At 56.6% G+C, this 27606-nt stretch overlaps 2 protein-coding genes across 10 annotated transcripts in view; one reads left to right on the top strand and one right to left on the bottom strand.

Annotated features, from left to right (window-relative positions):
- The window catches only part of LOC127463464 (class I histocompatibility antigen, F10 alpha chain-like), a 237011-nt gene that overhangs the window by 31097 nt on the left and 178308 nt on the right, over positions 1 to 27606 (top strand). The window lies entirely within an intron of this gene.
- On the bottom strand, positions 13684 to 21220 carry LOC127463480 (uncharacterized). Its single transcript, XM_051772948.1, has 9 exons — positions 20905 to 21220; positions 19869 to 20150; positions 19412 to 19599; positions 17881 to 18046; positions 17100 to 17369; positions 16194 to 16475; positions 15573 to 15679; positions 15355 to 15467; positions 13684 to 13699 (listed from the first exon to the last, which is right to left on the bottom strand). The coding sequence occupies exons 1-9, from the start codon at positions 21218 to 21220 to the stop codon at positions 13684 to 13686; spliced, it is 1740 nt and encodes a 579-aa protein (XP_051628908.1).

Below are 27606 nucleotides of genomic sequence, written 5' to 3'. Positions count from 1 at the left end.
ATCCCCAATGTCCCCATCCCAGTCCCCCCCTGTCCCCATTCCCATTCCTGGTTCCCACAGAGGAACTGCCGGATGCCGGAGGAGGAGCCAGGATTTATTGCCCAAAGCAGGAGATTTTCACACCCAAATTAAAGCCTCAGGAATAATTGTGGTCCTGGGTTTCACACGGGAAAAAGCAGGAAGTTGATCCATCGGGAAGAGCCGCAGGGCGGCCGGGGTGGGTGGGAACAGCGGGATGAGCTCTGCCAGCAGCTCCTGCCTTTCCACAGGGAGAGGGAAGGGGCGGATCCAGCTCTGGGATCGCTCAGGCCATGATTCCTGCTGGGATGAGAGCGGGGAAAGGAGTCACCATGTCCCTGTTCCCATCCCAGGGGATAGAGCCGGCTGTGGAGCCCAGGCAGAGCAGGAACTGCTGCGGATTCCCACCTGATCCTGCTCTGTTCATCCCACGCCAATCCCACTCCAGAATCCAGCCCTGATCCCAGTCCACAATTCCACCTGACCCCACTCTGGAATCCTGCCCTGAGCTGCAATCCCCTTCAAAGCCCGCTCCAGCCATTAGGCCCCCATTCCCCTCTGGAATCCCGGCATCCATCCTGGGATCCCTGCACAGAGGATCTGGATCCACACACGCTGCTGGGACTCACTGGTGGGCGCGGGGTCGTATCCATTCCCCTCCCTCTTCCCTATGGAAAGAAAGCGGGATCAGCACCCGTGGCAGAGGATCCCCGGAATGCTGCCGGGCGGATCCGTGCCCCTTGCCGACCCCCATCCCGGGAGTTACCGGATCGGAGCTTCCAGACACCGACTGCCACGAGGCCGATGATGATGATGATGTCAGCGATGACGGACACAGTGTCCTAGTTAGAACAGCTGGGACCGATTCCTCACTGGATGGGTGTAGCCCAAAAGTGTGTATTCTATGGCCTTCCATGCCATTTTCCCAGGAACTGTTGTCGGGGGGGGAGGGGGCCTGCGAGGTGGGGGGGTGTCCCTGTCCTCATACCCTTTTATGGAATTCCCTGCTCTGACAATCCTCATATCCTTTTATGGAATTCGCCTCTCTGAGGGAACGAACTGAGCATCCTTTTATGGAATTCCCCGCTCTGAGGAAACGAACTAAGCATCCTTTTATGGAATTCCCCGCTCTGAGGGAACGACTGACCATTCCTGCCTGAACTGGAGAATATATAAACCTGGAGTTTCAGAACCTTTCCACCACTCGTGGGATCCACAGGAAGGCTGCAGCTCACCACTCTCAACCAGACTGAGACCACCACCCTCAACTGGACTGCAATCACCTCTTCTGACCAGACTGCAACAGCTCTCCCACCAGCAGGTTTTTTCCCCTCTCCCTTTACTTTGGACTCGGGGGGGGGGCCCAAGGAAAACCACTTTGTTCATGCCCCAGGGTGCTGGGTTATACATTTAGGTTTTGTGGGTTAAAATCAATTCCTTGTCTGTATAATCAGACTTATTGGGCAAGGGGGGCCCAAGGAGGGCCCAAGGGGGGCCCAAGGGGGCTGGTCCAGGGGGGGAAGGGCTGCAGGGGGCGGATCCCGGAGGAGGAAACCCGCCAAAAGCGGCGGCCCAGCCGAGGGAGGAGCCGAGCGGGAGCACAAAGAAGAGCAGCCAAAAGGTCCTGGCGGTCGCTGGGCAATGGCGGGGGGGGGCGAGAGCGGTTTGGGGGCCCCCGTGAGAGCCGGGGGGGAACCCCGGTAGCCGCGGAGTGGGGAGAGCGGAGAGGGGCGATCCCGGAGCTGGGAGACCCCCGGAATGCTGGAGGGGGGGGGAGCAGAGAGGGAGCGCCGGGCCCCTTAAGCGGGGGTCCCGGAGAGGGGGAAGGCCTTGGAGTGTGGAGAGGAGGGGGGGCCTTGAGGCGGGGTGGGAGCTGAGAGCGCCAAGAGGTTTGCGAGGGTGGGAGCCGAGAGAGGAGGGCCGGCCGGCCCCGGGAGGCAGAGTGGGGAGAAGTGAGCCCTGGGACCGCCCTGGCAACACTAAAGGGGACCCCAGAGAGTGGGAACCCCCTGGAGCCGCGGGACCCCTGGCAGCCCAGAGAAGGGGGACCCCCAATGCAGGCAGAAGTGCCATCAGGCCAGACAGGGGGGACCCCCCTAACCCCAGAGAGCAGAGAGGGGGAACTCCTGGGAGGGGATTTTGGGCTGAATGTTGGTGTTTTGGGGCTTTTTACGGACACAAGATGCCCGGTGAGTCCTTGAGCTGGACTTGGGCAGGAGGAACCCCAAGGGCAATGTGCTCACCCCATGTTTTCCCCCCCAGCATTATTTCTGCTTCCCAAAGCTTGGGCGGATGGAGGAGGAGGCTGCGAGGAAGAGGAAGATGCCTTGGGCCCCCCAGGCAGGTGAGGAGGAAGTCAGTGCCCCTTTGGGTGGGTCTTTTGTCTTTTGTGGCCGTCCTGCCGGGGCCGGAGTTGGGGGGATGTCCTTGGGTTTCCCTGTGGGCCGGAGGCAAATCCCCTGCGTGTCCTTGTTGGTTCCTGCCCCAGGCCCCGAGGTGAGGCCGGAGAGCGCGGAGGACAAATCCCCCCGGCAGAGCCTGGTGGGAGAGGCCGTTTTGAAGGGCTCCCCGGCGCAGGAAGGCAGCGGGGAGGAAAAGGGCCGGAGATGCCCCCGCAGGAGGGGCTCCAAAGCCATCCCAGGGGGCTGTGAGGAGGAAAGAGCCAGCGTGTGCCGGGAAGGCGGCCGGACCTTGAGGCGGAACTGCGAGCTGGTGGTCTCTGAGCAGCCTCCCAGCAGGAAAAAGCACTTCAGGTGTTTGGAATGTGGGAAGAGCTTTAGGAAGAGAACCTACCTCCTGAGGCACCAGCACGTCCACACTGGGGAACGGCCATACACGTGTGAGGAGTGTGGGAAGAGCTTCAGTGACCACTCCACACTCCGCAACCACTGTCGCATCCACAGTGGGGAACAGCCCTACACGTGTGGGGAATGTGGGAAAAGCTTCAGGGAGAGCTCCAACCTCCACAAGCACCGTCGCATCCACACTGGGGAACGGCCCTACACGTGTGGGGAGTGTGGGAAGAGCTTCAATCAGAGCTCCAACCTGCTCCGACACCAGATGATCCACAGTGGGGAAAGGCGCTACATGTGTGAGGAGTGTGGGAAGAGCTTCAATCAGAGCTCCAACCTGCTCCGACACCAGACGATCCACAGTGGGGAAGGGCCCTACACGTGTGGGGAATGTGGGAAGAGCTTCAATGACCGCTCCACCCTTCGCAACCACCGTCGCATCCACACTGGGCAACAGCGCTACACGTGTGGGGAGTGTGGGAAGAGCTTCAAACGGAGCTCCCACCTGCTCCGACACCAGATGATCCACAGTGGGAAAGGCCCTACACGTGTGCGGAGTGTGGGAAGAGCTTCAGGGACAGCTCCAGCCTTTGCAAACACCGTTGTATCCACACCAGGGAATGGCCCTACAAGTGCTTGGAATGTGGGAAGAGCTTCAGCACAAGCACCAAGCTGCTCAGCCACCAGCACATCCCCACTGGGGAACAGCCCTACACGTGTAGGGAATGTGGGACAGCTCCACCCTCTACACCCACCTTCGCATCCACATCAGGGAGAGGCCTCACAAGTGTGGGGAGTGTGGGAAGAGCTTCAGGGACAGCTCTGCCTTGACCTCCCACCAACGGACCCACCGGTAAGAGAAGCCCCGAGTGCCCCGACTGCGGGAAGAGCTTCGGCCGCTGCTCCAACTCCATCAGCCATGGGAGGACCCGCGTTGGATGATCCACAGGGACCCCCGTTGGGCACAGCCCTGGTGTGCTGGTTTAAAGGTAAACCAGCAGGGGAAATGACAGCGGTGACACCTAGAATGGGATGGAACACCTGGAAAGGGAATGAGAATGCCTGGAATGGGAATGGGGACATCAGGAATGGGATGGGGACAATAGTAATGGGATGGGAACAACAGGAATGGAAATGGGAACACCTGGAATGGGAATGGGGACATTGGGAGCAGACTGGGGACACTAGGAATGGGAATGCGGGCAGCAGGAATGGGAATGGGGACATGTGGAATGGGGAGGGAACACCTGGAATGGGAATGGGAACACCTGGAATGGGAATGGGAACACCTGGAATGGGAATGGAGACACCTGGAACGGGAATGGGAACACCAGGAATGGGAATGGGAACACATGGAATGGAAATGGGGACACCTGGAATGGGAACACCTGGAACGGAAATGGGGACACCTGGAATGGAAATGGGAACACCTGGAATGGGAATGGGAACAACTGGAATTGGAATGGAGACACCTGGAATGGGAACATCAGGAATGGGAATGGGAACACCTGGAATGGAAATGGAGACACCTGGAGTGGGAACACCAGGAATGGGAATGGGAACACCTGGAATGGAAATGGGGACACCAGGAATGGGAATGGGAACACCTGGAATGGGAATGGGAACAACTGGAATTGGAATGGAGACACCTGGAATGGGAACACCTGGAATGGGAATGGGAACACCTGGAATGGGAATGGGGACACCAGGAATGGGAATGGGGACAAAAGGAATGGGAACACCTGGAATGGAAATGGGAACACCAGGAATGGGAATGGGAACACCTGGAATTGGAATGGAGACACCTGGAATGGGAACACCTGGAATGGAAATGGAAACACCTGGAATTGGAGTGGAGACACCTGGAATGGGAACACCAGGAATGGGAATGGGAACACCTGGAATGGAAATGGGGACACCAGGAATGGGAATGGAAACACCTGGAATGGAAATGGGAGCACCTGGAATTGGAATGGAGACACATGGAATGGGAACACCAGGAATGGGAATGGGAACACCTGGAATGGGAACACCTGGAATGGAAATGGGGACACCTGGAATGGGAACACCTGGAATGGGAATGGGAACACCTGGAATTGGAATGGAGACACATGGAATGGGAACACCTGGAATGGAAATGGGAACACATGGAATTGGAGTGGAGACACCTGGAATGGGAACACCAATAATGGGAATGGGAACACCTGGAATGGAAATGGGGACACCTGGAGTGGGAACACCTGGAATGGGAATGGGAACACCTGGAATTGGAATGGAGACACATGGAATGGGAACACCTGGAATGGAAATGGGAACACATGGAATTGGAGTGGAGACACCTGGAATGGGAACACCAATAATGGGAATGGGAACACCTGGAATGGAAATGGGGACACCTGGAGTGGGAACACCTGGAATGGGAATGGGAACACCTGGAATGGAAATGGGGACACCAGGAATGGCAATGGGAACACCTGGAATGGGAGTGGAGACACCTGGAATGGAAATGGGGACACCCGGAATGGGAATGGGGACATCAGGAATGGGAATGGGGACACCTGGACTGGGAATCGGAAAATTGGGAATGGGAACATTGGGAGCAGGTTGGGGACACCAGGAATGGGAATGGGAACACCTGGAATTGGAATGGGAACACCTGGAATGGGAATGGGAACATTGGGAGTAGACTGGGGACACCAGGAATTGGAATGGGGACACCTGGAATGGGAATGGGAACATTGGGAGCAGTTTGGGGACACCAGGAATGGGAATGGGAACACCTGGGATTGGAATGGGGACACCTGGAATGGGAATGGGAACATTGGGAGCAGACTGGGGACACCAGGAATTGGAATGGGGACACCTGGAATGAGAATGGGAACACCTGGAATGGGAATAGGGAAAACAGAGGTGGGATGGGAACACCTGGAATGGGAATGGGGACAATAGGAATGGGAATGGAGACACCTGGAATATGAATGGGAACACAAAGAACTGGGAATGGGGAAAACAGAAGTGGGATGTGAACACCAGGAACGGGAGGAGGGACAATAGGAATGGGAATGGAGACACCTAGAATGGGATGGAACACCTGGAATGGGAATTGGAACACATGGAATGGGAATGGGAACACCTGGAATGGGATGGGAACAACTAGAATGGGATGGGAACACCTGGAACAGGAATGCAAACCCGTGGAATGGGAATGGGAACAGCCGGGCCCGGGCTGTGTCCCTGGGGAAACAGGAGGCCAGGCCCAAAAGAGTTAACTAAGAAATTGGGGTCTGCTAACAAGCTACCAACATCCAAGACCATCTGTGCTCGTACTGTTCTACTGACTGGAGCAAAGCTTCAGAGAATAGTACAGGAACATGTCCTAGGCCTCGAGGGGATAAATTAGAGAGACAGCAGGATCAGGGAGACATTGGAATAGAAGGAATAGGCCGGGAGCCAGGGCTTTTTCCAAGCTTCAGTGAGCGGGTCAAGAAGAATGGAAGAGAAGGAAGGTCAAGCTGAGGAAGATGAGTTGAAGCCCCCAGAGCCATGGAGGAAGAGTGGAAGTACCCTCAGGATTGAGGGCCAAGAGAAACACCGCCCCAAGCCCCGCCTGAGCTCCACCTCTACTCCGCCTGTTATTAATATGCATCGATAGATGTTGTAATCACTTGAATATGCATTTAATCCCAGCTGAAGATTGTAGAAAAATGCTGATTTTGTGTGAAGCCTTCAAGCAAGTTTGTCCAGCGCCAGCTGGCTTGCTCCCAACGTTGAATAAACAAATACCTTGTTGCTTAAAGATAAAAAATCTCTGAGCAGTTTCTCGGACCGATTTTTCGCATTCAGCGCCGAGTCAGTCCCAGGATGATCCCAGTCACTCCTGGTCTCTCCCAGTTGCTCCCAGTTTCCTCCATGTGGTCCCACTCATTCCCTGTTGCCCCCAGAAGCATCCAGCATGATCCCAGTTGCTCACAGCCACTTCCAGTCATCCCCAGTGCACTCCCAGTTGCTCCCAGTATGATCCCAATCACCTCCTGCATGATCCCACTCACTCCTGGTATGATCCCAGGATGACCCCAGTCACCCTCAGTGTGGTCTCAGTTGCTCCCAGCATGGGCCAAGCTTCTCCCACCGTGATCCGAGTATGGTCCCAGTTGCTCCCAGTTGCCCCTAGCACAGATCCAGTCACTCCAAGTATGATGCCAGTCCTCCCTCCTGACAGTCCCAGTCAATCCCAGTTGCTTCTACTGTAGATCCAGTCACTCACAGTTCCTTCCAGTTGCCCCCAGCCCGGTCCTAATTCCCCTTCACATAGTCCCAGTCACTCCCAGTACAGTCCCAGTCACCCCCACCATGGTTGCAGACACTCCCAGGATATCCCAGTAGAGCCCTCAGCATGCTCCTAGTCCTTCCCAGTCACTCCCAGATGCCCCAGTAACATTCCAGTTTCCACCAGTATGATCCCAGTGACTCCAAGGCACTCCCACTCTATCCTATGTGGCCTCCAGTTGCTCCCAGTAGCCCTCGGTGTGGTCCCAGTAGCTCCCAGTATGATCCCTGTTGCCCCAGTTCTGGTCCTGGAGGGTCCCAGTGTGCTCAGATCCTGCTCCCGGGGGGTCCTGCTGGGTCCCAGTCCTGGTCCCGGTGTATCCTAGTGTTCCAGTCCATCCCAATCTGTCCCAGTCTGTCCCAGTCCATCCTAGTCCATTCCACTCCATCCCAGTCCATCCCAGTCCCTTCCCAGCCGTTTCCCAGGTCCTGCCCCCCCGCCCCCCAAGATGCTGACGGGGTCGGGGCTCCGTCTTTGGCTTCGTCTCCCTGGGCCTGCCTGGAATGAAGGGGCCGCTGGGACACTGCGGGACCTCCTGAGACCAAAGGAACCCCGGGAGAATTTGGATACTCCTGGAATCAAGGCACAACTGGGACACTGCAGGGCCCTATGGAAAAAAAGGAACCTTGTGACACTGCGGAATTCCTGGAATCCAGGGGCCTTTGGGACATGGGGGCCTCATGGAACCAAAGGAACCCTGAGGTGTTTCCGAAGGTCATGGAATCAAGGGGCCACTGGGACACTGCAGGGCCTCTGGGAATTAAAGGAACACTGGGACACTGGGGCAGGACATCCCCCTGCAATGGCACCAAGACAATGCCCCATTTGCAAAGGGGTCAGTGCTGAGCTGAGAGGGGGCCAGGACAAGGCAGGAGATGTTGGACCCCAGACTGGTTTCACCCCAAATGAAGCCCCTGATGGTGAGGGAACCCCTGGAGTCCAAGGACTGTCAGTCCATGGGTTTCTACCAGAAAGGGTCAGTCCCCTTTCCCAGGGGCAGGTTCTTCCAACAGAACCCTTCTTGGGGGGTGTGTGGAGATTCCTGCCTTGGCTGGGGACCCCCCAAGGTCACTGCTGGAGGTTGAGAGCAGAGATCTCCCCACGAGCGCTGCTCTGGGGGAGTGTCAGAGACTGGAACAGTTAATGATTTCTGCATTCTAAGAGACTTCTGCAGGCTTTTGACTTTCTGATGGGCAGCTGGGCCCATCCCCCCTCCTCCAGTGCAGAAGATGTCAAGCCCCCAAAAGGCGGGAAGAGCCGAGTTTACCACGCCCTCCACATGAACTCCACGCCAGAAAGGGGGACACCCCCCTATGGAAACAACTCCCCACCTTGGGGAGGTGCAAAGGATATGGATATTGACTGGTGACTTTGGGGGTTTGGGGGGGATTTTTCCTTCTTCTCCCCCCACCGCCTGTGGATCCAGACCATTGCTTTTTACATGGCTGGATCCAGTGGGCGGTGACTATTTACGTTTTTACCACTCTCATCTTTTCTTCTTTCTTGCTCTCCCTTACTCTTACCCTGTCTTTCTCTCCCCTATGCATTTTGCTCCTCCCCCGAAAGGTTGGCCTTGTTATATGACAGCCCCCAAAATGCTGGCAAACCTGTTGATACAAAATTGTTCAAATAAACCTTGTCAATATGTTTTCAGACACCGATTATTCAGTGTCGTTTCACTTTAATCCACCCCAAGGGAATTATGGATAAAACCTGAGTTACCCCCCCGCCTCTTTCCTGGGGGGGTTGTAACAGTCACTGCTGTCCCTGTGATGTCACCGCTGTCCCTGTGATGTCACTGCTGTCTTTGTGATGTCACTGCTGTGACTGTGATGTCCCTGATGTCCCTGTGATGTCACCGATGTCTCTGTGATGTCACTGCTGTCCTTGTGATTGTGATGTCACTGTTGTCCCTTTGATGTCACTGCTGTTCCTGTGATGTTACCGCTGTCTCTGTGATGTCACCAATGTCTCTATGATGTCACTGCTGTCCCTGTGATGTCACCGATGTCCCTTCAACCAGACTGCAACCACCACTTTTCAATCAGACTGTGACCACCGCTCTCAACCAGACTGCAGATCACCACTCTCGACCGAACCTCAACCACCACTCTTGACCAGACAGCACCACCACTCTCACCAACAGGTTTTTTCCCCCTCTCCCTTTACTTTGGGCTCAGGGGGCCAAACAAACACCACTCTGTTCATGCCCCAGGGTGCTGGGTTAGACATTTGGGTTTTGTGGGTTAAAACCAACTGTTTGTCTGTATAATTGTACTTATTTATTATTTCATGAAATTGTTATTCTGACTGTTATAGATTAGGAAATCAGGGGGAATTTTTCTTCCCCTGCCCTCACTCCAAGGGAAAGAAAGGGAGTGAGCAGGGGGAAGGGAGGTCATTAGCATTACAAAAGATGTAGCCAACCTAGGGTAATGGACCCATTGGAGAAAGGGGAGAGGTGGGGGGGGGGGGGGGTTGGGCGCTGGTGGGAAAGGTGAGAGGCAGAGTGCTGTGACTGGCTCCCGGGGTGCAGACAGGCATTTTGTTGGGGAGGGGGGCCGGAGGTCTAGCTTGTTTTTTGGCTGTTAATCCTGGGGAGTTCGACCTCTCGTCCTGCTGGCTTCGACCTGCCTGACTGTCCCTCCCGCCGGAGCTGTTGTGTTTCATCGGAGAGTTTTGCTTGCCCGCGGGAGAGGTGGAGGAGTTTTTTTGAGACACCACCACCTGAGACTGCAGTGAGTCCCCGCCACTTGAGACAGCGGTGAGTTCCCGTGGGAGTGTGCTGCCTGCCTTCCTTGTCGCCCCCACGGAGGCGAGGACCCCCCTCATCTCCTTCTCGGCTTCCCCCGCGGTCCCGGGACCGCTCTCTGCGGCCCCTCTGCCCGCGGGGACTGACGGGCCCACAGCGCCCCCTGCTGGCCACGGCCGGGCACTGCAGGTCCTGCAGCTCCAGCGATCCCACAGCGCCCCCTGCTGGCCACGGCCGGGCACTGCAGGTCCTGCAGCTCCAGCGGCCCCACAGCGCCCCCTGCTGGCCACGATTCGGGCTGTGCCGAAGGACAGAGCAGTGTTCTTTTGGACTTGTTGTTGTGGTGGTTGTTGCTGGTGTTGTTTTGGTTTGTGTTACTGGTTTTTTGCCAACATACATATATCTTTTAATAAAGGGTTGTTATTTCTTCTGGTTTTTCCACATTTTCCTCGAGTAAAGCCCCTTAATTTGACATTACAATTGCAGAGAGAGAGGAGTTTGGTCTACCTCATAACTCCTCCTCTTTACAGTCTAGTCTCTTCAGACTGAGACACCTTGGTAGCTGCTTTCTTTATACAGGAAAATCATGGAGAGATCCCTGCAGAATTTTAAAATGCTGTCATACCTTTAGTCTGGGCCAGCAAGTACCCTGGGAAATCAAAGCAAGCTGAACCAGTAAGCATCGCACTCAGGCCAGGAGCAGCCCCAGTAAGGCAGAAACAATATCCTTTGAAATTAGAAAGCTGAAAAGGCCTAGCACCTATAATTGAAAAGTTCCTTAAATTTGGTTTACTAGTAGAATGTGAATCCAGATTTAATACCCCCATACTGCCCGTGAAAAAGGCTGATGGCAAAAGCTATCGGCTAGTCCAAGATCTTAGGGCCTTCAATAGAATAACTGAGGACATTTACCCAGCAGTAGCCAACCCCTATACACTGTTAACCACATTGACAGAGGATTTAGGATGGTTCACTGTACTCGACCTTAAAGATGCCTTTTTCTGCATTCCTGTACACAAAGACAGCCAGGAGATTTTTGCCTTTGAGTGGGAAAATCCTGAGACGGGGAGAAAAACGCAACTAACCTGGAGAGTTCTTCCACAAGGCTTTAAGAACAGTCCAACACTTGTCGGAAATCAGTTGGCAAAGGAACTGGAGGACTGGAGAAGACAGCAGCAAGAAGGAGTTGACCTGCAGTATGTTGACAACATCTTAATTGCAGCCAAAAGCCGGGACCAGTGCATCAAGCTCACTGTAAGTCTCTTGAACTTTTTGGGGCTAAGTGGGTATCGGGTCTCGAGAGAGAAGGCACAGATAGCCAAGGAGATAGTCATCTACCTGGGACTTGAGATCTATCGTGGGCATCGGCGACTCAGTACAGACCGACAAGAGGCCATTTGCCGTCCCCCAGAGCCCCACACTGTACGAGAGAGGCAGGCTTTCCTGGGAATGGTAGGATGGTGTCGGCTGTGGATAGCTAACTATGGGTTGCTAGTCAAACCTCTGTATGAAGCCCTGAAAACGGCCAAAGAGGGAGTTGTAACATGGACAGATGAGACCAGAGATGTGTTCAAACAACTGAAACAGTCCTTGATGTCAGCTCCAGCACTAGGACTACCAGATTTGACTAAACCTTTTGAACTGTTCACACACGAGCAGTTAAATGTTGCTCTGGGGGTATTATCACAAACTCTGGGAAGCCAAGGAAGAGCTGTGGCTTATTTCTCCAAACAGCTGGACAGTGTTAGCCAAGGGTGGCCGGGGTGCCTGCGAGCTGTCGCAGCAACTGTTATCCTGATTGAAGAGGCCCGGAAGCTCACCCTTGGGCAGCACATCACTGTGTATGTGCCCCATGCAGTTCAAGCCGTGCTTGAACAAAAGGGAGGCCACTGGCTGTCCCCCAGCAGAATGCTTAAGTACCAGGTTGTGTTGCTGGAACAGGACGATGTTACCTTAAAAACAACATCTATTGTAAATCCAGCTATGTTTCTGTCTTCAACACTAACTGACAGTGTCCCCGAGCATGACTGTTTGCAGACTATAGAGGAGACTCACTCCAGCAGACCAGACCTGAAGGATGTGCCCCTGGAAAACGCAGACTGGGAACTGTATACGGACGGAAGCAGCTTCATGCGGGATGGTAAGCGCTTCACAGGGTATGCAGTGACAACCAGAGACGAAGTGATCGAGGCAAAAGCCTTGTCAGCAGATGTGTCATCCCAAAAAGCAGAATTAATCGCACTGACAAGAGCCTTGGAACTGAGTGAAGGAAAGAAGGTAAATATCTGGACTGACTCAAAATATGCATTTAGTGTTGTACATGCCCACGGAGCCATCTGGAAGGAGAGAGGACTACTGACAGCCCAAGGCAGTGAAGTCAAGCATGCAGACCAAATCCATGCACTCCTGCAGAGTATTTGGAAACCAGAGGAGGTAGCTATTATGCATTGTAGGGCCCACCAGAAGGGGAAAACAATTCCCGAGTTGGGAAATCAGTTTGCTGATCAAGCAGCAAAAAGGGCTGCAGAAAAAGGCATCTTGGCAGTAGTGCCACAAAAAGAAATTGATTTGACAAAATACACCCCTAAGTATGATGAGAGAGACAATCAGCTAATTAGATCACGGAAAGCTGAAATCAAAGAAGGGGGGTGGGTGTTACCCCTACTGGACAGGTTGTAGTCCCACCACCGCTCCTTAGGGAAATAGCTCAACAGGAACATGAGGCTACCCATTGGGGAACGGAAAACCTCCTGAAACATCTAAAGAAAACAGTAATAGGAACAAGTATGACTGAAGCTGTGCAGTCTGTGGTTGGTAAGTGTGAAATCTGCAAACAAAACAATCCAGATACATCAAAGAGAGTGGTACTAGGGGTAACAAAAGCTGGAGACCAACCCGGAGATTACTGGCAAATATTTTGCTGAGTTACCACCATGGGGGGGTACAAATACATCCTTGTACTGGTTGACACTTTCAGTGGATGGCCTGAAGCATACCCCTGTCGCACTAACACAGCAAGGGAAGTGGTAAAAGCTTTACTAAACCACATAATTCCAAGGTTTGGGGTTCCTCTAGGAATGGCATCAGATAGAGGAACACATTTTATTGCGACAGTAGTAAAAGAAGTATGCCGCATCCTGGGAATTGTCTGGGACCTACATACCCCCTACAGACCTCAGGCCAGTGGCAAAGTTGAACGAATGAATGGCACCTTGAAAATGCAAATTAGTAAAATTTGTCAGGAAACATCTATGTCCTGGGTTCAGGCTTTGCCACTAGCTCTGCTGAGAATTCGTATCCAGCCGAGGCAGAGGGATAACATAACCCCTATGAAATATTATATGGAAGACCATGTCAGGCACCACACGTACCAGGGGATGTACACTTAAGGGGGAGAGCCGATTTACAAAAATATTTGATTGCTTTAGGCTCTACTTTGCAGAAGCTGCAGAAGGTCATCGAGCTATCCAGACCCATAGGACTGGACACCCCTGCTCACCCATTCCAGCCAGGAGACTGGGTCTACGTCAAGTGGTGGAACAGTGGCCCCTTGAGAGCCAAGTGGAGAGGACCATACCAAGTCCTGCTGACTTCCCTCACCTCCGTCAAAGTTGCTGGCAGAGAACCCTGGTTCCACTATTCCAGAGTCAAGAGAGCATCAGCTCCTGGAACAACCAACCAGACAGAACCAGGCACCGACGACGAGGATGTGGAATAGACTGCTTGTTCTGTGCATTCTGTTCGTGCAACCGGTAACCATGAACCGCGTTTGGGACCAAAAATTGCATGTGGCCCTAGTCCAAAACGTATCTAAAATTCTCCGGAAAACGGAATGCTGGATTTGTACTCAAGTACCAGCAATTGATGATGAGAATAGTGAGTGGCCCCTAATTGGCATTTTACTAAATGAGACAAACTTCGGTAAGTCCATGATGAATTTCCCAGGGACCTGGAAGCCAGTTACAGAGGCCTATTACCCGGTGGCCCTAAGTAATGTAATTTCTAATCAGGATGTTGTTCCCTGTATGATCATAAACGCTACAGGAAAAATCATTCTCCCCCCCCACTGTGATAAAAACAATTCAAAAGAAGAAATAAACCCAGAAATTGTTGTAGGGATGGCACAGTTCCCTTTGAGATTAATTCCTCCCCGGGGTTCAGGATGGTATTGGATTTGTGAAAAGGAGGCCTGGAAAGTTTTGCCCCTTGATAAAGATTGGACCTGTGCCCTGGGGCCAGTGATTCCAAATATAACAATTCTCAACCCAATTGATGAACCAGAATGGGAAAGACCCTATCCAAAAAGAGTGAAAAGAACTAGCAATCCCCTCATTGAACGCCCTACGATTTTCCACAGCATAGTCAGAGCTTTAATCCCACCTCTAGGAGTGAGTGAATTGGAAAAGGCAATTGTAAATATTTCGGCTGTTATGGAAAACATTCAAGATCACACTCTGGATGCAATTGAAACCCTGAAAGAACAATTCCAGAGCTTGTCTCATGTAGTAATACAAAACAGAATGGCCCTCAATTTTTTGCTAGCCTCACAGGGAGGTGTGTGTAAAGTCATCAATACCAGCTGCTGCTCTTACATAGACCAGACTGGTAGAATTAATAATGATTTGGCCGCAATTCAAAATCAAACTAAAATCTTACACCAAATATCTCTGGATGATGTCTCCCTAGGTTTAGGAGATGTCCTCAACAAACTCACCTCATGGTTACCGAACTGGACATGGATGAAACAACTGTTTATTTTAGTATTGTATATACTTAGTGTTAGTGTAATAGCTCACTGCATGCACCGTTTTATAGTTGTTGTAGGTGTAGGTAGTAGAGATTGGACAAGACCTTTGGGTTTTGTCCAGTCTCTAAGGGGGGACTGATGCCTTAAGCCCCTAATGTTTTTTTATTTTTCTAATATTTGTAAGACTTGTAAGTTTTATAAGTAGTGGAAGTAGATTTTAAAAGCAGCAACCTCCCCTCCCCCTTTTTGTCCCTTGTTCCTTTCCCTCTCTCTACCACCCTTGTTCATACATTCCTTAACCCTCTTCCCCCATTCTATCCTCCCTATATCACTCATAGCCCCAAATCCAATAGAAATGTTTAGTCTTTTGTCAAGGCAAGGCCTAGATTGTTGGCAGAACAGCATATCAAGGCCTAAACCACAGAATATGGTCAAGAATTAGGTAACTATGTACCCTTTGTGCTCTGAAGATGGTGAAGATGGGATGAATGGGGGGTCCCGAAATACACCCCAGACTCATTTGAAGGGGGTCGACCCGGGGGGGACCAGAGTAAAGGCCACAGGGTGGACACATCTGGGATTGGATGGATGGTGTTATAAAACGTAACCTCTCAGGCACGACCTGCGCGGGTCTTGTAACATCTTAGCCTTGGCAAATAAACCCTTTCTTATCTCACCCCTAATTAACTGCTCTGGAGAATTTCTCAGCACAAAATACAGCAGCAACAGGTGGGACACACGACCCCCCAAACTCAGCGTGGGGCTGGACTGGGGGGTCCCGGCTGGGCCCGAGGCCACGGGGAGGGGCTGCGGCCGCCGGCGGCTCAGGAGCTCTGTGGGGAGAGAAAAGGGGGTGAGAGCGGGGTGGGGGGGCAGGGGGGGCACACAAGCTCTGGGAAAGGGGGACACGACCCCCATTTGGGGACCCCCCTTTACCTTCTCCCGCAGGTAGAAGCCGAGCCCCAGCGCCAGGAAGACCAAGCCCAAGACGAAGCCCCCGACCCCCACCAGGATCTTGCTGCGGACGGTGTCTGGTGGCATCTCTGGGGGAACCGGGGGGGTCAGCACCCCTAAAACCTCCCAGACACCACCCAGGACTCCACAAACCCCATCCTAGTCTCTCCCGGCCCACCCAGCACCCCCTGAGACCTCCTGCCAGTCCCTTCCCAGCCCCTTTGGGGATTCCACAAAGCCCCTCCCAGCCCCTTTAGGACCCTCCAAACCCCCTCCCATCATGCCGAGGACACCCCAGAACCCCTCCTAGTCCCTTCCCAGACCCCCCCCCACTTCTCAGATCCCCTTCCAGTCATGACAAGCCCCCCCAGCCTCCCTCCTGTCCCGCCCAGGCTCCCCCAAACTCCCTCCCAGCTGCTCCCAGGATTCCCCAAAGCCCCTCTCAAGCCCTCCCAACACCCACCAACCTCCTTCTCAGCCTCTCCACCACCCTCGAGCCCTTCCTATTCCCCCCCAGTCTCCCTCCCAATTGCCCCCATTGTCCCCCTGAGCCCCCAGCCCCCCTGCCAGTGTGCCCCCAGTGCTGGGGGGGCCGGGCCGTACCCCAGTGCCGGCTGAGGGGGTGCTCCAGGCTGACGTGCTCCACCTGGCAGCTGTAGGTGACCCCGCGCCGGGGGGGGATTTCCAGCAGCACCAGCACCTGGTAGGTCCAGTCCCCGTTGGGGACCACGTCGGTGGAAAACACGTCCTCTGGCAGCTCCTGCCCATCCTGGAACCACCTCACCTGCACCGGCGCAGGGTAGAAATCCATCACGGAGCAGAGCAGGCGGCCGGGGCCGGGCTGGGAGCTCGACGTCACCAGCGAGATGGACACACTGGGGGGCACTGGGAGGGACGGGGGAGACACTGGGCTGAGCTGGGGGGCACTGGGAGGGAGGGGAGAGGGCTTGGAGGACATTGGGAGGGATTGGGATGGCAGTGGGAGGGACTGGGATGGCAGTGGGAGGGACTGGGAAGAGAGTGGGGGAGAAGGGGATGGGCTGGGGGGCACTGGGGAGAGAGTTGGGAGATGTGGGAGCGAAGTGAAAACGACTGGGAATGGTTCGAGAGGGTCTGAGAGTGGAGTGAGAGGGACTGGGAAGGACTGAGCTGGACTGGGAGTGACTGGTGTGGACTGGGAAGGAGCGAGCGGGACTGGGAGGCTGAGTCCTGCTGAGGGAAGTCTTTGGTTTGGGTCTGCCTGGCAACTGGAGCGTCATCAGAGAGACGCGCTGGGATTGGCTGAGGGGCGGGAGCTCGGTGGCCCCAGCGGGGCGGAGACGCAGGGGGGCACTGGGAGAGACTGGGATGGACTGGGGTGGACTGGGATGGACTGGGAGAGGACAAAAGGCCACGGGGACGGACACAGGGAGGGCTGAGGGGTCTGGGGTGATTCCGAGGGAGGGTTTGAGGGGCTCCAGTGTCATTCCCGGGGCAGGGGCCGAGGGGACCCGCTCTGCCCCAGCTCACCTCTCCTCTCCACGGTGAACAGGGTGACGACCCTGTAGTTGTGCCGGCAGTACCAGTCCACAGCTGACCGTGTGAACTCCATATATTCCTTTTGGCTGTTCAAGCTCCTGGCAAACTTCTCCCCATGCGGGGTGTCCTCCACATGGACCCCCACATCGCTGTCGAAGTGCAGGAGCTGCTCCCGGTTGTAGATGTATCTCTCCAGGAGCCTCACCCGCTCGGTGCCGTTGATAAAGTGACACTCGCGTTTTGTGATCCTCTGGAACACCCCTGTGTGTGCAGGACACGGGTCAGGGGGTGCCCCGACCCCCCCCATCATCCCCCAGCCCCCCACAGCAGGCTGGGAGCTCAGGGGGCCACCCCGGACCCGCCTTTCCCACCCCCCTCTGCCCCACGGACGCCCCAGCACCGGCTCTTGGCTGGGGGGGAACCCCCCCATCAGCCCCCCGGGGATGGACAGGGGGGTTTGGGGCCCCCCCCAATGTGGATCCCACCACCCCAGAGCCCCAGGGAACCGCTCCAGGGCTCAAGGGACACCCAGGGACCCCCAGGGCACCCCTCTACCGGCTCTCCCACACCCCCTTTCCTTCCTCTCCCACCCTTTCCCACCGGCCCCACAATCCCCAGACCCCCCCACCCTCACTTTGGGGCTCCCACCCCCCCCCCCACTCACTCCGGGCCTTCCGACCCCCCTCGCACTCACTTTGGGGCTCCCAACCCCTCTTTTCTCCCTTCTTTCCCCCCATTTCCCACCCGACCCCCTTTCCCACCCCCCACTCACCCGACAGCTCCTCGCCCGCAGCCGGGGGGGCTCCCAGCACCACCAGCACCGCCAGCACGGCCCCAGCTCCCCGCACACGCTCCATGCCCAGGGCCGGACAGCTGCTGACAGCCCCAAACCAGCCGGGCGGGTCCTTTTTGGGGGGTTTGGGGCGCGCTGGGCTTGGCTGAGGGCGCAGTTGGGGCCCTTTTTTCGAGGCGTCTTCCCGGCGACTGATGAGTCATCAGCGCGGCGCGCTGGGATTGGGCGCAGGCGGCGTGGGCGCTTTGGGATTGGCTGAGGGCCGTTGGGGGCGTGTCCAAGCCCCTCTTTTCCCATATTTTGGGGTCTGGGGTTGATCTAACCCCCCTGTCCTTCGCATTTTTATGGTCTAGAAGAGCCAATAGTCCCGTGTTCTCAAGATTTCTGGGGTCTGAATTTCCCCAACCCCCTGTTCCCGTGTTTTTTAGATGCTGATGGTGCCCAAACTGCTCTTTTATAAGATTTGAGGAACTGGGAGTGCCCAACTCCCCCGTTCGCACAAATTTAGGGGTCTGGGAGTAAATAACCCCCTCTTTTCTAGGATTTTGTGGTTCTGGGAAATCCCACCCCCCCCCGTTCCTGGTTTATTGGGAGGCTGACATTGCCCAAACCCCCCTGTTCCAAGGATTTTCAGAGTCTGGGTGTATCCAAACCACCTTTCTCCAGGATTTCATGGGTCTGGGAGTGCCTAAACCCTCCTGTTCCCAGGAGTTTTTTGGGGCCGACAGTTTCTGAACTGTCTATTCCAATATTTTGGTGTCTGGAAGTGCTTAAAACCCTTATTCCCATACACCTGTGTTGCGAAGACTTTTGTGGTCTCAGTGTTCCCAACCCTCCTGTTCCCACAATTTTGGGGGCCTGTCAATGTCCAAATCCCCGTTCTCACAATTTTTGGGGTCTGAGAGCGACTAAACCCCCCCTGTTCTCGGGGTTATTGGGAGTCTGACATTGCCCAAACCTCACGATCCCAGATTTTTCGGGCTCTGAATGTTTCCAAGCCCTCTTTTCCTGGGTTTTGGGGGGTCTAACCTGTCCCAAACCCCCCTGCTCCCAGAATTTTCTAGGCCTGAGAGTGCCCAAACCCCCAAGTTCCTGGGATTTTGATGGAATATAGGTGTGTCTAAGTCCCTCTTTTCCAAGACTTTTGGGTCTGGAAGTGCCCCAACCCGCCTATCCCTAGGACTTTTATGGTCTAGAAGAGCCCATATCGCTGTATTCCCACGATTTTTAAGGTCTGAATGTTTCCAAACCCCCCCGTTCCCAGGATTTTCAGAGCCCCCCCCACTTCTCCCCAACAAGCAGGACTGCAGAGCACTGAGAAGCTTTACTGGGAACACTGGGAACAGCTGGGTGGGGTGAGAACAAAATAAGGAAAGGGGGGGACAGGCGGCCCCCCCAAATGAGCGCAGGGTTTGGGGGGTCCCGGCTGGGCCCGAGGCCACGGGGAGGGGCTGCGGCCGCCGGCGGCTCAGGAGCTCTGTGGGGAGAGAAAAGGGGGTGAGAGCAAAGGGGCTGGGGGGACAGGGGGGGCCCAGAGGCTGTGGGAGAGCAAGGGGGGGGCCACGACCCCCATTTGGGGACCCCCCTTTACCTTCTCCCGCAGGTAGAAGCCGAGCCCCAGCGCCAGGAAGACCAAGCCCAAGACGAAGCCCCCGACCCCCACCAGGATCTTGCTGCGGATGGTGTCCGGTGGCATCTCTGGGGGGAGCCGGGGGGGTCAGCACCCCCAAAACCTCCTCCCACGCACCCCCCGGCACCCCACAGAGCCCGGCCCGCTCTCCCCCAGCCCACCCGGGGGTCCCTCCAACCTCCTGCCAGTCCCTTCCCAGCCCCTGCAGGGATCCCAGCAAGCCCCTCCCACACCCTTTAGGACTCTCCAACCCCCCTCCCATCACCCCCAGCACCCACCAAACTCCCTCCCAGTCACCCCCAGTTGCCCCCCCGGTGCTGGGGGGGCCGGGCCGTACCCCAGTGCCGGCTGAGGGGGTGCTCCAGGCTGACGTGCTCCACCTGGCAGCTGTAGGTGACCCCGCGCCGGGGGGGGATTTCCAGCAGCACCAGCACCTGGTAGCTCCAGTCCCCGTTGGGGACCACGTCGGTGGCCACCACGTGCTCCGGCAGCTCCTGCCCATCCTGGAACCACCTCACCTGCACCGGCGCAGGGTAGAAATCCATCACGGAGCAGAGCAGGCGGCCGGGGCCGGGCTGGGAGCTCGATGGCACCAGCGAGATGGACACGCTGGGGGGTACTGGGAGGGATGGGGGAGACACTGGGCTGAGCTGGGGGAAACTGGGAGGGACAGGGGAGACACTGGGCTCAGCTGGGGGAAACTGGGACGGACGGGGGGACACTGGGCTGAGCTGGGGGCCACTGGGAGGGAGGGCAGAGGCCTTGGAGGGCATTGGGAGGGACTGGGATGGCAGTGGCAGGGACTGGGAATAGAGTGGGGGAGAGGGGTTGGGGTGGGGGGGCACTGGGGAGAGAGTTGGGAGATGTGGGAGTGAAGTGAGAACGACTGTGAATGGACTGAGAGGGTCTGGGAGTGGAGTGAGAGGGTGTGGGAAGGACTGGGAAGGACTGGGAGTGACTGGTGTGGACTGGGAAGGAAGCGAGCGGGACTGGGAGGCTGAGTCGTGGGGAGGGAAGTCTTTGCTTTGGGTCTGCCTGGCAACTGGAGCGTCATCAGAGAGACGCGCTGGGATTGGCTGAGGGGCGGGAGCTCGGTGGCCCCAGCGGGGTGGAGACGCGGGGGGGAACTGGGAGAGACTGGGATGGACTGGGATGGACTGGGAGAAACTGGAATGGACTAGGAGAGAGTAGGGGGCATTAGAAGGACTGGGAGAGACTGGGATGGACTGGGAAGAACTGGGAGAGGGCAAAAGGGAATAGGATGGGCACAGGGAGGGCTGAGGGGTCTGGGGTGATTCCCAGGGAGGGTTTGAGGGGCTCCAGGGTCATTCCCGGGGCAGGGGCCGAGAGGACCCGCTGTGCCCCATGCTCACCTCTGCGGTTCACAGTGAACGGGGCGGCGATCTCGTAGTTGTGCCGGCAGGCCGTGTCCACCACAGACCGTTCAAACTCCATCCTTTCTGGGTCACTGTTTGCGTACCTGGCCTGGATCTCCCCATATGGGGTGTCCCCCACAAACACCCCCACATCGCTGTCGAAGTGCAGGAGCTGCTCCCGGTTGTAGATGTGCCTGTCCACAAGCCTCACCGGCTCGGTGCCATTAATGAAGTAACACTCAAATGTTCCCATCCACTGGAACACCCACGTGTGTGCAGGACACGGGTCAGGGGGTGGCCCGTCCCCCCCCATCATCCCCCAGCCCCCCACAGCAGGCTGGGAGCTCAGGGGGCCACCCCGGACCCCCCTTTCCCAACCCCCCTCTGCCCCACGGACGCCCCAGCACCGGCTCTTGGCTGGGGGGGAACCCCCCCATCAGCCCCCCGGGGATGGACAGGGGGATTGGGGACCCCCCCACTGCCGATCCCACCCCCCCAGAGCCCCAGGGAACAGCTCCAGGGCTCAAGGGACACCCAGGGACCCCCAGGGCACCCCTCTGCCTGCTCTCCCACACCCCCCTTGCCCCCCTCTCCCACCCCTTTCCCACTGGCCCCACAATCCCCACACCCCCCCCAACCTCACTCTGGGGCTCCCACCCCCCTCCCAATCACTCCGGGCCTTCCCACCTCCCTCGCCCTCCCTTTTTTGGGGCTCCCACCCCCTCTTTTCTCCCCTCTTGCCCCTCTTTCCCCCCCCCCCCCGCTCACCCGACAGCTCCTCGCCCGCAGCCGGGGGGGCTCCCAGCACCACCAGCACCGCCAGCACGGCCCCAGCTCCCCGCACACGCTCCATGCCCAGCGCCGGACAGCTGCTGACAGCCCAAAACCAGCCGGGCGGCGCCGTTTTGGGGGGTTTGGGGCGCGCTGGGCTTGGCTGAGGGCGCAGTTGGGGCCCTTTTTTCGAGGCGTCTTCCCGGCGACTGATGAGTCATCAGCGCGGCGCGCTGGGATTGGGCGCGGGCGGCGTGGGCGCTTTGGGATTGGCTGAGGGCCGTTGGGGGCCCCCGCGGCAGCCCCGGGGCTGGGGGGTTCGGGGGGTCCGTGGGCTGCGGGGGAGGGGGAGCTCAGGGCCCACCAAAAATGCCCAGCCAGGGCTCCCGGAGCTCCCACGGGTCCCCAAAATGAGTTGAGGGCGTTCTCTGATTGGCTGAGCTCGGGGAGGGCTCCGTTCCGGACGGGTCTGCCCGGCAGCTGATGACGCACCAACAGCGCTCGCTCCCATTGGCTGCTGCTGCTGACCCTGCCCGGGTTTTGGGGGGTCCAAGGTGGGTTCTGGGAGTTCCCGGATTCCTGGGGTTGGCGTTTGGGTTGACCTGGATACGTGGGAATGAAGTTCTGGGCGGCCCCGAGTGCCCAATAATTTCCAGTTCCTGGGATTCTGGGGGTGTGACGCTTTCCAAATCCCACTCTGCCTGGGATTTTTAGGGTCTGGGAGTGTCCAGTCCCCTCTTTTCCAATATTTTGGGCTCTGGATGTGCCCAAGCCAACTTTCTCGGGGATTTTTAGGGTCTGGGAGTGCCCCAACCCTCTATTCCCATGCGTTTCATGGTCTAGGAGTGTCCAAGCCCCTCTTTTCCAATATTTTGGGGTCAGGGAGTGCCCCAACCACGATGTTCCTGTAACTTCTGAGATCTAGGAGAGCCCCCATGTTCCCAAGATTTCTGGGGTCTGAATGTCCCCAAAAGCCCTGTTCAAAGGATTTTGTGGGTCTGGAAGTGCCCAAACCCCCCCATTCCTGGGATTTTCAGAGCCCCCTCACTGCCCCCCCAAAAACCGGGACTGCAGAGAACTGGGAAGCTTTACTGGGAGCACTGGGAGGAGCTGGCTGGGGTGTGAACAAAAGCAGGGCCGGGGGGGACACACGACCCCCCAAAGTGCAGGTGGGGCTGGACTGGGGGGTCCCGGCTGGGCCCGAGGCCACGGGGAGGGGCTGCGGCCGCCGGCGGCTCAGGAGCTCTGTGGGGAGAGAAAAGGGGGTGAGAGCGGGGTGGGGGGACAGGGGGGACACCGGGATACACCGAGACCTGGACTGGAGCCAGCGGGACCAGAACTGGGGCAACTGGGATCATACTGGGAGCAACTGGGAGCATGTTGGGGGCAACTGGGATATACTGGGAGTGGCTGAGAGTGAGTGGAACCATAATAGGGGTGAATGGGAGCAACTGGAACCACGCTGGGGGCAACTGGGATCATCCTGGGAGCAGCTGGGCCCCTGCTGGGCTCATACTGGGATCAGACTGGGATCTTAAAGGGAGAGACTGGGTCAATCCTAGAGACAACTTAGAGCAACTGGGATCACACTGGGAGCAACTGGGACCATGCTGGGGAGTACTGGGATCATACTGGGATCACAGTTGGAGAGCTTGGCCCATGCTAGGAGAAACTGGGAACACAGTGAGGGTGACTGGGGTCATACTGGGAGTGACTGGGATCAAACTGGATTCGTACTGGAAGTGTCTGCAAGTTACTGGGATTGTACTGAGGGTGACTGGACTAGTAGTGGGATCATACTGGGAGCAACTGGAACCACCTTGGGGGCAACTGGGATCCAACTGGGAGTGACTGGTATCCTAGTGGGAGTGACCAGGACCATACTGGAACCATCCTGGGAGTGACTGTCAGTGACTGGGATCATACTGGGAGTGACTGCAAGTATTCAGGGAGGAACTGGGAATCAGTGGGGCCATGCTGGAAGCCAACTGGGGACATACTTGGAGCAACTGGGATCATCCTGGAAGAAAGTGGGAGTGACTGGGAGTGACAGGGTGCATTCTGGAGGAAACTGGCATAGACTGGGAGTGACTGGGATTGTACTGATGGGAACTGGAAGCATCCTGGGGCACGTGGAAGTAACTGGGCATGACTGTGAGCATGCTGAGGGCAACTGGGATATACTGGGAGAGTCTGCAGCCATCGTGGGGTGGACTGGGAGCACACTGGGAGTGACTTGGACCATGTGGGGGGCAACTGGGAGCAACTGGGAGTGACTGGATCTACAGTGGTGCAACTGGGATTGACTGGGACCATGCTGGGGGAAGACTGGCATCACACTTGGATTGACTGGATCTGTGCTGGAGGCAACTGGGAGCAACTTGGCCCATGTTGGGGACAACTGTGATTGTACTGGGATAATACTGGGATCAGACTGGGATCAGACTGGGATCAGACTGGGATCAGACTGGGATCAGACAGGGATCATACTGGAAGCAACTGGGTCTCTGCTCAGGGCAACTGGGAGCAACTGGGATCACAGTAGAAAAACTGGGAGCAACTAGGACCACACTGGGAGTGACTGGGAGTGGCTGTGAGCAACTGGGATTATGCTGGAAGCTACTGGGAGCAACTGGGAGTGAGTGGGACCACATTGACTTCAACTGAGGTATACTGGGAGAGACTAGGAGTGACTGGGATCATACTGAGACTGACTGGGATCATAGTGGGAGTGACTGGGAGTGCCAGGGATCATCCTGGGAGCAACTGGAACCATAGTCAGTGACTGGGAGGAACTGGGACCCTGCTGGGGGCAAATGGCTTTATCCTGGGAGTGCCAGGGCGTGTCTGGGTTCATCCTGGGTGTGAGTGCCACCATCTGGGGTGTCACTGGGATCCTACTGGGATGGTCCTGGGAGGGACTGGGAGGGAGTGGAACTCGAGTGGGGTGACTGGGAGCAACTGGGACCATGCAGGGGGTAACTTGGATCCTACTAGGAGAGACTGGTATCAGACTGGGAGTGACTGGGATCATAGTGGGATGATACTGGGCATGACTAAAAGTGACTGAGATGATACTGGGGGTGACTGGGAGCCTGTTGGAGGCAAGTGGGATCTACTGGGAGTGGCTGGGAGTGACAGGGATGATACTGGGAGTGACTGGAAGCACAGAAGGGTAAATGGGAGCAACTGGAACCACACTGGGGGCAACTGGGATCATACTGGAAGCAACTGGGACCACCTTGGCGGTAACTGGGATCCAATTGGGAGTGACTTGGATCCTATTTGGAGTGACTGGGAGTGACTGGGATCCTAGTGGGAGTGACCAGGGCCATACTGGAACCATCCTGGGAGTGACTGTCAGTGCCCAGGATCATACTGGGAATGAGTAAAACTACACAGGGTGGAACTGGGAGCCAGTGGGGCCATGCTGGAAGTATGGTGGAACTGGGAGTAACTGGGAGTGACAGGGTGCATACGGGAGGCAACTGGCATAGACTGGGAGTGACTGGGATTATACTGATGGGAACTGGAAGCATCCTGAGGCAAGTGGAAGTCAACTGGGTATGACTGTGAGCATGCTGAGGGCAACTGGGATATACTGGGAGTGCCTACAGCCATCCTGGGAGTGCCTGGGACCACACTGGGGGTGACTGGGAGTGGCTGTGAGCAACTGGAATCATGCTGGAAGCTACTGGAAATGACTGGGAGTGAGTGGGACTACAATGGGGGCAACTGAGATATAATGGGAAACACCAGAATTATACTGGGAATGACTGGGAGCAACTGGGAACTTGCAGGGGGTAACTTGGATCCTACTAGGAGAGAATGGAATCAGACTGGGAGTGACTGGGATCATGCTGGGATCAGACTGGACGTGACTAAAAGTGACTGAGATCACCCTGGGGGTGACTGGGCCCATCCTGGGGGTGACTGGGCCCATCCTGGGGGTGACTGGGAGCCCCTGGGCCCGTGCTGGGAGCCCCTGGGCCCCCCTGGCTGGAACTGCTTTCCCTCCTGCGGGTTCTTGGCAAAGGCCCCAAAGCACAAACTCTGCTCCGAGCCCTCGGTGCGTTTCCTCCCTTTGGGCAGCAGCAGCTCCTGAGCCCTGAACAGGCTCCTGTCCCCTGCAAACACTTCCCCTGCCTTTGACCTGGGAGCTCTCAGTGACTCACACATTTACTGAATGTTTAAACGCGGCTTTTTTCTCTTATTTTTCTGATTTTTTTTGTCTCTTTCCTCTTTATCCTTTCTAAAATTCCCCCTCCCCTCTCTTTCCCTCCCCTCTCTGTTCCCCTCCCCTCCCTCTGTCCTTTGTGCCGCCCACATGATCCCAGTTGCTCCCAGTATGATCCTGGGCACTGACAGTCACTCCCAGGATGGTTCCAGTATGGTCCTGGTCACTCCCACTAGGATCCCAGTCAATCCCAGTCACTCCCAATAGGATCCCAGTTGCCCCCAAGGTGGTCCCAGTTGCTCCCAGTCCCCCCCAGGATGGTTCCTTTCCCTCTCAGGGACTCCCAGTCTGAGTCCAGTCTGGCCCCAGGCACTTTCAGTCACTGCCTGGACGATGCCATTTGCCCCTGCATGGTCCCAGTTGCTCCCAGTATGATCTCAGTATGTGTCCAGTCACCCCCAGTATGATCCCAGTAACTTGCAAACACTTCCAGTATGAATCCAGTTTGTTCCCTGTCATCCCCAGTATGGTTGCAGTCCCTCTCACATACTCCCAGTATTCTTGCAGTCACTCCCAGGATGACCCCAGTATGAACCCAGCAGGGGCCCAGCTGCTCCCACTCTGATCCCAGTTGCCCCCAGTGTGGTTGCTCCAGGATGGATCAGGAATGGGGACCCCTCTGTGCTCCCCCCTTGTGTCACCCTGTTCTGGGGAGGTTTGGGGGGACATCTGCACCCCAACACGGCATCCAACACATCCCAAAGTGTTGGACCCCCTTAAACCACCCCACAGACCCCCAGGGAACCCCCAAACTCACTCAGAGTCCACCCAGGACCCCACCTAACCCCTTTTTGGGGCGGACATTTATGGGCTCTGGTTTTATGGGGAGCCCCCCGCTGAAGGTGAGGAGCTTTCTAGTGAGAGGGGGTGTTTGGAAGACAGGGATCAGTGAGTCAGAGGGGATAAAAGGGGTGGTGGGACCCCAGACTGAGTGGGTGGAGAGTGGGACACCCCAAAAGTAGAGGGGGAATGAGGATTGGGGGCTGATGGGAAAGGGGATGGAGAGGTCGGAAGAGTGGGGAAAATGGGAGGGTGGGACCCCCAAACTGAGCATGAGGGGGCTGGGGACTGGGGGAATGATGTGTAAGGGGTGGGAGAGAGGGGGAAAAGTGGGGGTTGGGACCCCAAAAGTGATCCTGGGCGGGCTGGGAATTGAGGGGAACCATGGAAAACCCTTGTCAGAGAGAAAATTGGGTGACCCGAGTCCTGGATGCTTTTAGGAAAGAGGTCTGAACATTTCTTGAACAATGGAGGGGGGTGACTTTTTTATTCTTGACCTTTCCAGTTCTCCATTTGGGGGCAGGATGTCCTCTGGGCCAATGTTTTGTTCCCTCTGCAGTGAGTGCAGCCTCAGAGGGCTGAGCCCTCTCTGGCTGGGCTTGGCCTCTCCTGCAGAGACTCAGGCCTGGCTGGGCTGCCCCAGGCAGACGCTGCAGGAAGAAGAGCTCAGGCCGCCTGGGTCTGGTGTCCCTGGGGCTCAGCCTGTGCCCCATTGCTGGGCAGGGGCTGAGCCCCACCTCTGCCTCGGGGCCTTGGCCAAAGGGCTGCCAAGGAAGAGGCCCAGGAGCCTTGGGGCCTGCCCAGCTTTCCTCCTCCCTGGGGGCTCTCAGTCCTCCCCTGACACCGTGTGGGCCCAAGGCCTTGCTGGCTTCGGGCTCACGGCCCGCCGGCACCATCCCAGCGGCCTGACC

This window comes from Manacus candei, unplaced genomic scaffold (genome assembly GCF_025592945.1).
Source record: "Manacus candei isolate 608988 ecotype Guabito, Panama unplaced genomic scaffold, ASM2559294v1 h1tg000162l, whole genome shotgun sequence".
Classification (NCBI taxonomy): domain Eukaryota; kingdom Metazoa; phylum Chordata; class Aves; order Passeriformes; family Pipridae; genus Manacus; species Manacus candei.
Note: the sequence above shows the minus strand (reverse complement) of the source record. Positions and strands in the feature narration are given on the sequence as shown.